Source organism: Stigmatopora argus, chromosome 12 (genome assembly GCF_051989625.1).
Source record: "Stigmatopora argus isolate UIUO_Sarg chromosome 12, RoL_Sarg_1.0, whole genome shotgun sequence".
Taxonomy (NCBI): Eukaryota; Metazoa; Chordata; class Actinopteri; order Syngnathiformes; family Syngnathidae; genus Stigmatopora; species Stigmatopora argus.
The window spans coordinates 13,831,226-13,846,794 of NC_135398.1; the positions used below are offsets into that span (position 1 = coordinate 13,831,226).

Genomic DNA, 15,569 nt, shown 5'->3' on the forward strand with positions numbered 1-15,569 from the left:
AATTCTTGTCAGTTCTTTATGTCACAGTTATATCTCTATGAACATAAAACTGCTCTTTCAGAAAGAACACTTAAAAGCTGTGATTGAATGTGTTATTTAGTTACTTGAGAAAAGTATAAATTGTGAACAGAGCATCATTTTAGATGTATCCTAATGTAAAATTATTATACTTATACTATTTTATTACAATAAAATTCAACAATCACTTACATTAAGCACACAAGAGATGCATAATCAGTTGAAGGCTTTTCCGAACTCTATGGAGTCGTCCAATTAGTAAACAGGCATTCTTTGCAGCCTTTCTGCCCAAAGCATAGCATGTATGACGCACACAATGATAATGATTCATGATTAACTTTTTTAAAGTAACCATGGAAATGGGAGATACAAACAGGAGCAGTCACTCATGTACGTACAATAGAGTGAATGAACAAAATTCGGCCCAAAAAAAAACGTCAAAAGACAGTGCCTGCCATTTTCTAGGTTGCTGACTTCAACATGTCTTCAACATAACAGTGGGAACTAAGGTTGTACTTTGTCACATCCCATTATGAACAACACAACGTTGTTTTCTTTAGGGATCCAAGTTTCCACTGAATGATATTTGTTCCCATTAAATCCCAACTGGTTGGCTGCTGTGCCATTACCTTTTACAGTTGTCCCATTGTATTCAACTGTGCTCCAAATCCAAATCACTGTTGCTCATTGAAAACATTACAGACCCTACCCTGAGTCGGTCCAATCCTAATGTACTGACGACATTTAGTAGGACCCTCTCTCGTGTCATGAGCGACCAAGCCATGTAAACAGATCCGGTTTCTGTATGACAAAATGCTTATTGGAGCTGGCAAGAAATCATGTCAAAGATGGAAACTGGTTGAAAAGCAGACAGTGGATTCAGTGTTAGAGTTATGAAGAAAGACAATTACTGCAAATATGGAAAAGTTTATGTCTGTTTTCACACGCTTACCATGAATTCAGATTCCTAAAACATATACAGTGCTGTTATTAACCACAATATGAGTTGGATTATCTACTGCAGTAGCACCTGGAGTAGGTTGAAAATAAAATCCCCTTTCAAAGTCAAGCAAGCGCAATTTCAAGTAAAGTCTTATATATTTATATAGTCAACAATGTCTAAAATGGCTTCACTCATACCTGTCAACCTCGGCCAATTAATTCCCCATTTAATGATTGCAATTCCCCTTATTAAGTGATAATAAACCATACAAATGCAACACGACACATATTTATTCACATAGGGCGCATTTAAAAGACTAAAATTTTCCCCAAAGTGGACGGGGTGCCTAATTAGTTGGTGCGCCTTTGCACTGAATTCAAGATTCTGTAGATGTCGCTGTATGATGCTGACAGCTTGACTGTCTGGGTATATTAGTTGTTGACGCACTATTTATATATAGTGTAAAGGCGGACCCGTGTTAGGGGAATGCACGTGCGCATATCATGCTTAAAGGATGACAATATAAGCAGTCGACGATGACGTTTTCGTCTGCTACCAGTGACCGAGACGATCCGGATTAGAGCCGAAATATGTAAAACAAGATTGGTTTGACAAAAACGTATTTTAAAAAAACCGTACAAAAGTTATTATTTGGCGTACACATTTTGAAATGATAAAAAAGGTATAAAATACAGGAAAAACATAAAGTTGACAGGTATGCCTTCACTGGCCCACACTTGTTTAAATGACTAAAAAAGCGAACAAGTGCACATCTCATTTCATCTCATTTTCTGAACCGCTTTATCCTCATTAAGATCTCGGGGGGTGCTGGAGCCTATCTCAGCTGACTCTGGGCCAGAGGCAGGGGACAACCTGAATCGGTGGCCAGCCGATCGCAGGGCACAAGGAGACGGACAACCACACACACTCACACCCATACTTAGGGTTAGTGTCCAATCAGCCTACCATGCATGTTTTTGGAATGTCCGAGGAAACCTGAGTACCCAGAGGAAACCCACGCAGGCCCAGGGAGAATATGCAAACTCTTCACAGGTGGGACGTGACCTGGATTTGAACCCAGGACCCCAGAGCTGTGAGGCCAACGCGCTAACCACTTGCCCTACCGAGCCCCCCCAAGTGTACTTTACCAACATATTTTTAGCTATTTTCTAGATTCTTCATTAATATGATAAAAATATAGGATACTTACTAACCATCCACACTTGCAGGGCATTTACACATATGGAATATATAAATTGCATTTTTTTGGAAGCAGACACTACAGGAAAGTCAGAGGCTCAGATGGACGTTCTAACCTTCAGAATATTGGGCAGATAGTACTATGCCTACCATAAAAGAAAAACCAAAAAGAAGGGTAGTTTCAGATAATGGGGCAATTTTATGTGCTAAAATTGGTCACCTGTTCTCAATGAAAAAATGTCCAAGAGATGCATTAAACTACTGTAGGCCATGTTGGAAAACTTACAATTTAGAAGAGAATGTACAAAGCGAACAATGCTTTCTATTGTACAGAAAGGTTCTTATAACTAATAACAAAACGTTCACTCTGGTATTTTTAAAACCCAAATTTTGCCAGTTACGAGGTAGTTACTCTCAACCTGGCAGTGGTTTTAATGAGCTGTTTAGTATGCGGGGAATAAATAATTTGACCATAAAAGTGCTAATGTTTCCATAAACTGAAATGCCAAAATGCACATGCTTGAACAAGAGTGTCCAAACTACGACCCGCGGGCCAACTGCTGCACAGTTGTAATTGGCCTGCAGCAAATGAAGAAAATATCAATTAATATGGCCTCCATAAAAGCTTAAATTCAGCCTGCATTCTGTTTAACCTCTCATCTTTAACACTGGGGCTTGTCACTTAAATAGTGCCTCTTCATTAATTAGTTCAGGGTTCAAATGCTGACATGTTGAAGTCAACGTAGAAAACTGGATAGAATTTCAGTATTTGGATTTACATTGAAAAATCCATAAAAAAAAAATTATCTGATGAGATAAATTCTCCAATTTGTGTGGTTCCTCGTCTCTCACCTATGCCATTCAAAAACAATAGAACATGTTTTTGCATGTTTGTTTTTAATGATTTTCTTATATTGTTTCCCTTATGTGTGTTTCGCACATCTTCGATACAAAATTGGAACAGATTGATCAATTGTAAACGATTTAGTTGGTAGGATATTGAGGACCATGAAACAAATGAGAGAATTTACCTATAAAATGTGTCTCTACTTGTTAATAATCCAAGTTATGAAACCACTTATGGAACTAATAAATTTCCTAAATAGAGGTATGCACATGCAATGCCATTGTATAAATTAAACCTCTAGATTTTTTTGTTGCATTAAATCATTCACTACCATCAACAGTTATGGACATTAAATCCATTTCAACTGGGAAGGCGGTTAATGAGGGATCCTGTTTTTCAACCTTTTACGATAATAGACTTCAAATCCGGGCGGCCTGGTGGCGCGAGTAGTTAATGCGTCGGCCTCAAAGCTGTAGGGTCCGCGGTCCAAATCCAGGTCACGTCCACCTGTGTGGAGTTTGCATGTTCTCCCCGGGCCTAAGTGGGTTACCTCTGGGTACTCCAGTTTCCTCCCACATTCCAAAAAAAACATGCATGGTAGGCTGATTGGACACTCTAAATTGCCCTAGTATGGGTGTGAGTGTGCATGGTAGTCCGTCCCCTTGTGCCCTGCGATCGGCTGGCCACCGATTCAGGGTGTCCCCCGCCACGGGCCCGGAGTCAGCTGGGATAGGCTCCAGCACCCACAGCCCTAATGAGAATAAAGCGGTTCAGAAAATGAGATGAGATGAGAATTAAGTACAGTTACTCTGTAAACTAACTAAGTATTTGCACACGTTGAATCACTATAGCAATTATTTAAAATCCACGCACTAACCAATCAACTGCTGGAACATCTTCACTCTCTTCAATAAACATAAAGTCCCAAATATGTTTTTAAGAGTCTGAGGGATTTGTTTGTGGGATCTTCACCGAGGAGAACAATAGGTCACTGATGATGCTAACTATCAATTTTGTAGTTTATCAATCTGAAGTTAAGCCATGCTTGTGTATTTTATCTATCTTTGTATACTGTGAAAACATCATACTGGGACATTTATGTGTCTCCCTTAAACTATTTCCATTTTCCACAATGTAAGAAGCATCAAGTTTTTAATAAATGTTTTTGTAAAATGATGCATAAAGATACATTGAATGATGCTTTGAGCCCAAGAGCTAATCAATACAAAATTTAAGTGCCTTTATCAAACAAAACAAACATTAGAAGATAACATAGTGTTTCTGGCAGGGAATGCAGTGTTTTTGAATTTTTGCGACAGCGGTTATATTCAGTAGGCTAATTAGATTCTAAACAGCTTTTATAAGTAAAAGGACAGCATGAGAAGAAGCACGAAAGTTACCTTCCGAAACCTGCGAAGCCGCAGAGCCACAGCACAGAAGGACAAGATGCACAACTTGAGTCCACCTGAGGAGAAACACCAGCCATTAGTTCCGTTTTGTTATTAAATTTAGAGTTTAAATCTGTGAGACAAGATAGCTCCATGTATATTGAGAAAGGTGAGTTTGAATGGACCTCTTGTCTAAGGTACGGTGATGTATAGGACTGAGAGACTTTGAGACAAAATTGGTGATAAAATAGCTTGTTTCTATAACACCATGCAAGCAAATTAGTCTTACCCTTGCAGCATTATGAAAGCAAATGTTTTACAAATCCACGGGACAAATCCAAGTGCATATGTGTGATTAAATTCTGCCTAAATTTGTGCTCCCCCTGTCTCATAGCTCTCCCTCTCCCTCTCTGCAGTACAAAAGCTCTCTCAGTTCTGAGTTGAGTTTTCAGGCCCACAGAGTTGGGAAATGTGATTCCCTTGGTGAGAAACCCCACCCTTAACCCACTCAATTGACCCTCCCGCCCTCACTAGGTTACTTCATGGTCAATTTTCTCTCAATAGTTTTAGTATGATGCCTTCATAAAAACAATCAAAGTAGCCGACTAACTAACTAAGAAACAAACAGATAAACAAAACTTACCTTCAGATTTAATGTGTCACGTTTTTCCTTCTAGTTTATAGTTAATCCATCGAACCAAACTACTTTGTATGTACAGTGGTATTTCTACTTACAAATGCTTCTAATTCCATATGAAATAGTGAGGTCACAAAAAGCTTTGATGGGAAACATTTTTTCCAAGATTTGAAAAAAAATGCAAGTTATGGAACGTCTTACGATATCAGGCATCCCCCGAAACATAAATACACTTCCTGTATCCATTGCAGTGGTACCTCGACCTACGATCAGCTCTACCTACGACATGCTCGTGGTACGATGAAAATTTCGATCGAATAATTCGCCCGCGATACGATCAAAATTTTGAGATGCGACCAAGCCAGGTGGCCATGACATGAGAGGCTGTTTATCATTGTAGCACACTGTCTTTTTTGCCGGATCTCTTTCGTGTATAACAGATATCTACGAGCACTGAACGATTTATTCAGACGAGTTTCGACCAGGAAACGCACAACGCGCATGCGCGGGCAAAAAGAGGGCTTTCTGGGTAATGAAGTATTCTCGTGCACACAACACCGATAGGCAATGGCACCCTTTCTCAGAATAAAACTTCATTACCCACAATCAATACGTGGGTGAGGCTATTGCATTTCCTGTTTTCGCCCTAGCATGTTAAATCCCGTTGGCGGAGCGATCGATAATTCAAGACTACTTCTCGTTGGCAAGTGGTCGTGTTTTATCCTATTGTGAGGACATCTGTGTGCATCATTTTCGGAATATTTTGAAGGGAATACGTACAACAGCAAACAGCCCATCGATAGCGAATGTGAGGGTGGAGGCGTGGCAAACAACTAACCCGGCCAGAACGAAGGTTAAAAAAAATTGAATTCAGTTTTGTGTAAAGTTACATTAAACGTATGTTTGAGTGTGTCTGTATATATTAATCCAAGTTAATTTAAATTTGTTTGTTCGGTTAAGAGTGCGTTGTCGTGGAAAGTCCCCCGGAAACCCGAACACAGGTGCATGGGACAATGAGCATTGCAGACGTTATCAAAAAGGGCTGACAATCTCTGATTTTCGCATTTGATTGGATAAAATAGTACTAGTATCGAGAAAATCTCACACAATTCCCAGAAAAAATGTCTTTTGCAACAAGAGTCGTTTTCTACACAATTATGCATTAGAAAAAAATATTTCTGTTTTTTTCACTTTGATGCACACCTTTCCTTGATGATAAAAGTGTTATCTGTTGTTTGTGTATGTGTGTATTTTCCTCAACGTGATGGGTTTGTCTTCGTGCCAGACAAAGCCAAAGGGATCAACGGGCTCAGAGGGCGTTGCTCCGAGAATGCCCATGCTATGATGTTAACACCCCATTATTAGCAGAAACAGGAATGATAATGGCCCTGGAGAAAATAATATGTGCCCCGCATTTCCTCATCCTCTGGCTCCCTTCCTCTTTGTGGAAAACATTCCCTTGCCAGAGAGGCAGGCCACTTTTGTTTGACCTCTTGAGCTCTTCTCCTAGATGGAGCTGTCAGATAAACAACCTTCCTCAAGGAAAAGGATACTTAGCCCAAGCATCAGAGACTAAGAAACAATCAAGACAAAGACAATACCTGGAATGCGGGGGAGTATTCCTTTCCCATTGGCACCTAGAAGAATCACATGAACACAAGAGTTTAACTTGTGAAAGATAAGATGATTATACAGGATCACATCAGATTTAAAGAGTTTCTTTTTTTTTCATTTCATTTTACAAATCGTTTTATCCTCACTAAGGTCGCGGGGGGTGCTGGAGCCTAGGGGTGGCAAGGGACACCCTGAACTGGTGGCCAGCCAATCGCAGAGCACGAGAAGACGAACAACCATTCACTCTTACACTCATACCTCGGGGCAATTTAGAATGTCCAATCAGCTTACCATGCATGTTTTTTGGAATGTGGGGGGAAACCGGAGTACTTGGAGGAAACTCACGGAGAGAACATGCAAAACTCCACACAGGTGGACCGACCTGGATTTGAACCCAGTACTCCAGAACTGTGAAGCCCACGCGGTAACCACTCATCCGCCGGGCTTCCGATCCATAGCACACAAAAGATATATAATTTTCCCTATTATTTACTGTGTTTTACATAAGATAAGGCTGACGCAAAACCCCACAAGTTTAATATGTTCCTAAATTAAGTCAGTAAATGTTTTCAACAACAAAATGAGAACATGAAACACTTGAAATACTGAGCGACGCTATCTAAACCTTTCATTCATTCATTTTCTGAACCACTTCATCCTCACAAAGGTCCCGGGGTGTGAAGGAGCCTATCCCAGCTGACTTTAGGGCTGGCCAATCGCAGGGCATAAGGAGACAGACAATCATTCACGCTCACACTCATACATAGGGGCAATTTCAAGTGTTCAATCCGGGCCTACCATGCATGTTTTCAGGGTGTGGGAGGAACCCGGAGTGCCCAGAGAAAACCCACAGAAGCCCGGGGAGAACATGCAAACTCCACACCGTGAGGAACGACCTGGGATAGAACCCACAACCCCAGAACTGTGAGGCCATGGCGGTAACCAGTCGACCGCCGGGCCACTCAGAATGTCTAATTCTGCTAATCTTAATCTTTCCTTTTTTTAACAGTGCACAAAATTAAGTTATCCAATGGCACCCATTCAGTATCTGTGTATCAAGAATGTAGTTTACCAATATACTGCTCCTACCTTTTTACAAAACTGTAGATTTTTGTTCAGTTTTACATGTTAAATGTCACAAGCTCAGGATCTCAATCTGGGAGCAAAAGATTGAAGGAACTCTGGAAAGAAATATAATATGTAAATGAGACCAGTTTACTTCATAATACTCTTACAACATTACTGTCAGATTTTATTTGTGGGTGTGTTGTGTGCGTCCTGACCCAGCAAACTAATGGCTGCTACTCACAAAAAGCCATTCACTGACAGCCAACTTTCCCTAGCCTGACAAGAACAATTTAGGAGTATAATTGATTTTTGGAAAGTGTATTTGCATGAGCCTGTTAGGTAGGAGATGCCAAATACGTATTATCAGGGACACTGTCAAGAATGGAAGAACATGAATGCAATACAATATGTTTTTCATTTATAAAACAATGTGCATGACAAAAACAAACAAATAAACAGGAAGTTGAAACCTATTAGGGGCGACAGTGCTAAAGATGCTTGAGGGGGTTATCCATTGAATGGCGGATTGGCAGTTCAAATCCAGCTCCCATCAGTGCTCATTGTCGTCTCTTTGGGAAAGGTACCTGCCTGTGTGAAAGTGGTGTCAGAATTAATGGTTGATCGAGGTGAGGTGGAGCAAATTTGGTGCCTCGCTTCTTTCTCACAGCCCCAGTTCAGCCGGGGCTACAATGGTAGTGAGGTGAAACTATAATGCCCTGTCCTTGAATGTCTTGAAAAGTGCTAAGTAAATATCATAATATATATTATCAATATAAATTAAGTAATATTTACTGTGAAAACATATGGCATTGTCAAAAGGGAACTTTTAAGAAGCCAAAAAGAAAAATCAGTAATTTCATTCTTCAGTCCTTTTTCCAAAACCAGAAACTACAACGAGCCATTATGAATTGCATGGGATTTCTACGTCATGAAGATTAAGCACTCTCCTCCAATTTCAAGATCCCTTCATCCCTTCAAGATCCCTTCATCCCTCCAAACATACACCCACCCTCAGTCGGGCAAAGAAATTATAAACTTTGGCTGCAGGAACTTGGCTTGGTTGAATCTTCTTTGGTATCACTTTGATCTTTGGGGTCACTGGTAGTTGGGAAGCCGAACAAATGCTGCATTTACGACTCCTTCAACTTCTAGCGTTGAGCGTCGCAGTGGCCTAGTAACAAGCATGCCGAGCAGACATGCTCGTTGATTCTAAACTGCCGTGTGCGGTCGTTTGGTCGCCGGTCTTTTGGTCGTCGGTCTTTTGGTCGCGGTCTTTTGGTCGCCGGTCTTTTGGTCGCCGGTCTTTTGGTCGCCCGGACCCAAACAACGGGCGACCAAAAGACCGGCGACAAAACAAGGTAAAACAACATGGTCTACACATCAATAAAAGCCAACAATGGCCATGAGCAGTTTCACTGAGCCGACGTGTGAGTGTATAAGAGTTTGTATGTACATGAGTTGTCCCCTTAGGAAGGGACGTCAGTCAGGGTCTTAACAAGTTCTCCAACAAAACACAATAAAAGTACGGGAAATTTGGAGCTTTTGTTTAGCCTAATAATAAATAGGGCATTAAGTATGACTAAATAATAATTCGCAGTTTGTATTTAGGGAATTTGAGCAACGATTTAAATGGTCATTATCAATAACCTTCCGGGCGACCAAACGACCGAGTACCCTAAACTGTGGGGTGGGCTAAAGCCGTCGGCAGTAGTGTACCTCCAGAAAGTCTGGCCAGTCAGGTGACAAAGACCGCTATACTCTAGGCCAGGGATGGGCAATTAATTCCCAAAAGGGGGTGCACGTTTTTGTTCCAACCCATAAGAGGAAACCTTTCCACCAATCTGGTATGTTCGATATACAATCAGTGGATTGCTGTCAGGTGCTTGTTGTTTCAGCAGAATTCTAATTGGTTAAACTGTCTGTGTTGGATTGGTTGGAACAAAAACCTGCACCCACAGCCGCCCTCTAGGACCGGATTGCCCATGTCTGCTCTAGGCTGTTTCCACTTTTACACATAACTCCTGAAGCAGAGCCTCAACATGGGAGATGGATTTGTTATATTTTACGACTGCAATATTCCAGAGCCAGAAGGGAAGGGCAGGCTTTGCCAACAGACTTATACCTGTCGCTGGAGCAGTAGTTAGCAGCCATTCGAATAAATACAGATGTATTGATGATGACCTTGGCGATGATAAACGTTCACTTTCTCTGATCAATTGTAAACTAAAATTTTAGTACAAATATTTGACAAAGGACGCACTGTTTTTGTAGTTCGAAGGGGTTCGCCAAGATTTCAATCATTCTCTACTTCGCCTGGAGCGGTTGGCTAGCGAAGATGAAATGAGGGATGGCGTCAAGTTCACGGAAACATGGCAAAAACTAGGAGCTGGTGCAAACAAAAAAGTATTTATTCAACATAAACGTATTCTCTTAAAATTGCCAGAAACAAAAAAAAGGTCACAAAATTGAAAGGCATGAACTAAGAAACTTACTGGGGCGGAAAACATCACAGAAAAGAGTAATGGAAAGCATGACACAACAAGGAAAAAAAAACATGACATGGATAAAAAACAAAAAAACTCAAAGCTAACATTCCCTTATGAATTCGGTGCTAAACTAATGACAGATTGGATCACTGGAATGTCAATCATTGCCTCACGAAGTACTTGTACCTGTTTTAGAAATATTCTCAATTGAACATTGGATAATAATTGTAAAAAAGACTTTAAAACCATTGTAGGAATGCTTTAAAGAAGCATCTTGTTATCCTAACAATGTCCAGATAGTAAATATTTAGATTAATTTCTTTTGTATGTACAGTATGCTTCCTGTTGAACTATTTCCTGCTATTTGTCTAAATTCACAAGCATTTCCAAGTATAGCATGTATCACTAGTTCATACAAGGCATCAACAGCTGAAGCTCCTTTTAGGGATTTTTCAGCTCCAAACCATGCTCACTTATACTCCCTGTGCTGTTGGTGTAAGACTATTCTTGGTATATTCATGAGAGGTACAATTAGGGCCATGTCAACAATATTATTTTCATTCAGGCAGTTTTTAATAGGTTAAATACATCAAAGTGACAATTGTGGAATTTTATCCATTTGTGATAAAGAATGACAGGCCCTCATGATGAGATGTAAAAAGGCAGTACTTCCTGTTAATATTTTACAAACAAGCAATTTTAAAATAGACTAATCCTTGACTTTCTGATTGGCACGTTGAACACATCATTAATATAATCAAAAACGATAACAGACAATAATGCATAAGTAAAGTCTCTCAAATTGCACGTCGATTTGAAGTCACAGGAAATAACAAATACAAAAATAATTACACACTTTCAATGCTCCAAATTTATAAACAGGACATCTTCATTTTACTAGAACTTACCGTATTTCCCTTATTACATGATTAATCACTATATTTACAATACATACACGATCAATTAACAAAATACTGATAAAGCATGGCAATAGATGGAATCCATTAATTTTGTCCCATTTGAAATTAAAGATAGGATTTTTGTCACTTCAGAAACAATGATCAGTTGATGATCAGTCATTCCTGGCACAAAGGACTTAACTGTCAGTGATTTTTAAATACAACATAATAAAATAGAGAGCAAATGGTACTTAGTTTCTTCTCTTGCCACATGGGGTATAATGATGTGGATTGCAGTTCATGGACTAGCTGGTATATTACAACATACATTAGATCAGGGGTCGGGAACCTTTTTGAAAGAGAGAGCCATAAACAATTCCTATTTTCAAATGTTATTCCCTGAGAGCCATACTCACAATGTAAAAGTCAAAATACATGAAAATGTGCCAATTTTTTAGTCATTTTACCACTTTTAAAGTACAAAAAGTCTTTGAATTCTTTTGACAACATTGTTACCCTGTTCCTAATCAATGAATATCAATGAGTATCAATGAGAGAATAGATGCAGAAGACTCTAATGAAAAAAAAGTCAATGCCACAGTGCCGATGTGACGTTCCTATTGGTGCATTCGGGACTCGGCTCTCTCACCACTGGTTTCCATATTTTAGCTCAGAGCCATATGCAACCATCAAAAGAGCCACATGTGGCTCCCGAGCCATAGGTTCCCTACCCCTGCATTAGATGGTTCAACATCTTCTGAGAAATGCATGGACATGATGGGCTGACATCACTTAAGGCGAATTCACACCTGTTCTGTTTGTTCGGAAACAAACCTATAGATTGTTTCATTTGGGCATATGTTGGATGCCAAAGGGTAGATCATAGGCTGTTAGATGAGGTGATCTTGGCTTGATTCCATTCAAGCTCTGCAGGGATTCTTTTAACACCCTGAGTCCTATGATCACGGCACCTAACGTTGTGTTAATGGTCCCACTGGTGTTAGGTAATGTCCACAAGTTATATAATCCATACACATACCATTAGCAGAGCTGCCAAATATTCCTGAATTTCAGGAGTTTACCCGGAAATGCAAGGCAAACTCCGGGACTCCGGACAACCTCCCTAATCTCCGGAAATCCCCAAAAATTGTCACTTGATTTTTTTTGAAGCCACTATTTCGGAAAAGTACCACATTTCCAATTTAAATGCCTCGAAATTCACACCACCGCTACGGCTTCCGCCATCTTGATTCAACTGCACTGTAAACTGGAAGAATTCGGTAACACAAGAGCATATTGAATCATTCGAGTTACAAGTGCTGACGGATGATTCGTCTTGTGTGACTTCAGCGCAAATTGATTTTGCGTGAATCGCATTCACTCTGGATAAACTCCGAAATTGGGACAAGGTTACTCCTGAAATAGGCTGAACGGAGGTTGGCAGCGCTACTTTAGCTAAAAGTCAACCATTTCTTAATCTGATTGATACAGTAGTTAACAATAAAAGCCAACTTATTATAACATCTTATATTTCCACCATGCCTGTCATCTGGGTAAAGCAGGAGGAATTAAAGGACGGAAATCTAAGGAATCGATATCTCTTGGACGGTCCTTAAAAGAAGGCAGGACAAACACAACTTCAAAGGCAGTTTTCGAATAAAAATTTGCGCCGACAACTGAAAACAAGACAACTCAATTGATTTGGCCCCTGAATCGAAACAAAACAAACAGTCTACAGGTGTGAAAGCGCCATTGGTCAGACTTTTTTTGTTTTAAATTTCAGACAATTTTAAGGCATAAGCGTCTACGAAAATGGTCCATGTCGAGTATGCACTCCATGACTCCACTTTTCTTCTTCCAATGCGGCCCGAATTCGGGATTGATTTGGCTCTAAGAGTATATGGTGATGACCTCACATCCTCCTCCACGAACCAATAACACACGATCTAGTCCTTCCATTAGAACTTCTAGAAACTCCATATCTTGTAGACAGCCTCTTGAGGAATGCAACAATATACATAAAGACGAAATATCTAAAATATTTTTCAGTATAGCAGAACCTAATCTATACCAAAAATTGCACAAACTATATTGTTGACATAAAGGGTGTTATCGAAGCCTAAATGTATAGATTTGATTAGAAGAACCTTTGGCGTAGGTAAGCATTGTTGCTTACGTTTTTTTTTAATTTAAAGAAAACAATTGCTGGAATTTTATTATTATAATTACAATAAGTTTTTAGTGTGAGTTAGTACTTTTTTGCCCTTTTGCTATTCTTTTTTCCTTAATGATTTACCATAAAATTAAAATACCACAGAGACGTGTGCAATTACAGGTTGTAGGCCGCCCTCTGTTGTCTAGCATGTCACCTACAGGCAACATTTTTACGTCTACACTGCCCTCTAGTACTTACCAACTCGGAACCGAAAGGGACAATAGATCAGCAATGAATTAATCAGCCATGATACAAAAAAAATCTAAACAAAAAAAATTGGGCTACGAGGATTGATAGATACTGGCACATGCTAATTAGCTATCAAGTTTCAAGAGGATCTTGAATATTGGAGAAGTAGGACTTCAAAGTTATTGTCCACATGAAGAACAATATCCTGAGTGTCAACTTAAAAGGCCTCTAGCCTGTAAAAAAATAAAATTGAAATAAAAAAGGATACAGTTCTCATCGCCTTCCTTGTTCTTTGGGGGGCCTGGCATGTTGAGCAACACAAGCTGGGAATCTCGGGATTTCTTGACCACCACCTCATTCAGCTTCACAGCTGTGTGCATCCTTCTAACATTCGACTGGTTGCTATACTCAATTAACATGAACATGAGACAATATCCATTATCATTGGTAAATGTTCACATGAGGAATGTCTTAAACTGCAGAGAGTCCCAGGTTACGATGTCCTCGACCTACGACATTTTGACTTTACGACGCCCTTGCCTCGCCTGCCATTTGAGCTCCAACGCCAAAGTTTGAGCTTGTCTGTGTTTGTGCGCCGAGGATCTTTGCCTTTAAAGACCTGACTTATTTCACATTATGGCCCAAAAGAAAATATTTGGATCTTCTAGCTAAAGAAAAGCAATTACAGTGGGAATTTAGCTTATCAGCGGAGAAAACAGAGACACGGATGAACATCAGTAAAGACATATTGCGTTCAAATCAAAGTTAAACTGCCACGTTAAACCCGCCTTACTTGTTGCCAAAAGAACTTTTGTATTGATATAGACTGTATGTGGCCAAAAGTCGAAGTCTGCAAAACTTCCGGTTCATGTGACGTAAAAATAAGGACAATTAAGTAACAAATTGGGTTGCATATATGCTTCAGATTGCAATGTTGATGTTGAGTTTTGTGTTTTCTGGGTCACTCTAAACCCACCACGTGTAGTAAGAGAGGGAGCATGAGGGGCTTTTGGTTTCTTTTTGTTGGAGTCACAGTGTCTCGTGCTTTTGGGTACAAAGAAACCATTGAATACCATAACTCTCTATTTACCTCTCAGCAGTAATGGCAAGTATTCTTGTTTTTTAAAAATGTATTATTATAGTATTTTGGCGAATATTTTCAACTTAGACAGTAAAAATACTACTTTAGCAGAAATATGGGTCGCGTCACCAGCGTAGGAATGAAGATTGTCGTAACTCGAGGACTCCCTTTGCTAACATCTACAATGGAGAAGTAGTACATTGCCTCCACCCGAAACATAATTGGTTTCATGCAAATATCAATCAAATGACACTTAATGAATAATGTCAGGAATAACAATGTGTTTATAAGTGTGGATGTACTGTAGGTAGTGCTGTAATAATTTTATGCAATACAGACACTCCTCAACTTACGAACGCAATTGGTTCCGAGCGATTGTTCATAAGTTGAATTTGTTTGTAAGTTGATTTAGTGCTATATTTTGTATTATAATTTATGTTTAAGGCCTATATAAGTATATTGAAGGTTTATATAAGTGCATTTGTATGTTTAAGGCTTGTATAAGTAACACGCATTGGTTTGTACTGAAAAAAAAAAATTTAATAAAATTGAGAGAATATGTACAGTACTGTAGAGAGAGAGATAGATTTATGTATTAGAAACTGGCCAAAAGAAGCGACCTAATGACGATTGCACAGTTTTCTTCTTTTTTTCATCATAAATGATGCAGTAGCACTGTATGGCATCATTCAATTGATTTGCAAACTTTGTGCAACGTTCAATATTTGGGTCCTGCTGCTCGATCTTTCTGTTTATAAATGGTACTGAATGTGCAACGCTCACCACTTTCTGACGCGCATCAAGCTTCGTTATTATTGCCACTCGTTTCAAATGAAATGCCTTGCCTCTTCCTTGCAACTCCCTCAATAGAAGCCTTTAGCTTTTTACCAACCATATTCAATATTGGATGCATGAGATATTTAATGATACAAATGAAAAAGGTTCTTTGCACACTGGAGATACATTCACGCACTTCCGCATTGC

The 15,569-nt window shown here is 39.5% G+C and overlaps 2 protein-coding genes across 4 annotated transcripts in view; both read right to left on the reverse strand.

Annotated features, from left to right (window-relative positions):
* col15a1b (collagen, type XV, alpha 1b) overlaps nt 1-4,879 on the reverse strand; it is a 52,761-nt gene extending 47,882 nt beyond the window's left edge. Inside the window, exons 1-2 of the mRNA XM_077615965.1 lie at nt 4,686-4,879; nt 4,409-4,473 (exon numbers count right to left, since the gene is read on the reverse strand). Coding sequence (XP_077472091.1) covers nt 4,409-4,473; nt 4,686-4,696 — 76 coding nt within the window. The 5' untranslated portion in view covers nt 4,697-4,879. The remainder of the gene's footprint in view (nt 1-4,408; nt 4,474-4,685) is intronic.
* A 1,952-nt stretch (nt 4,880-6,831) lies between these two features.
* LOC144086150 (solute carrier family 12 member 7-like) overlaps nt 6,832-15,569 on the reverse strand; it is a 40,169-nt gene continuing 31,431 nt past the window's right edge. For 2 of the 3 annotated variants that reach the window (XM_077615966.1, XM_077615968.1), the window contains 2 exons: nt 13,773-13,906; nt 10,103-13,082 (listed from right to left, as the gene is read on the reverse strand). In XM_077615966.1, the coding sequence (XP_077472092.1) occupies nt 12,991-13,082; nt 13,773-13,906 (226 nt within the window). In that variant the 3' untranslated portion in view covers nt 10,103-12,990. Of the gene's footprint in view, nt 7,829-10,102; nt 13,083-13,772; nt 13,907-15,569 lie in introns of those variants that run through there. The other variant, XM_077615967.1, reaches the window with a different exon arrangement.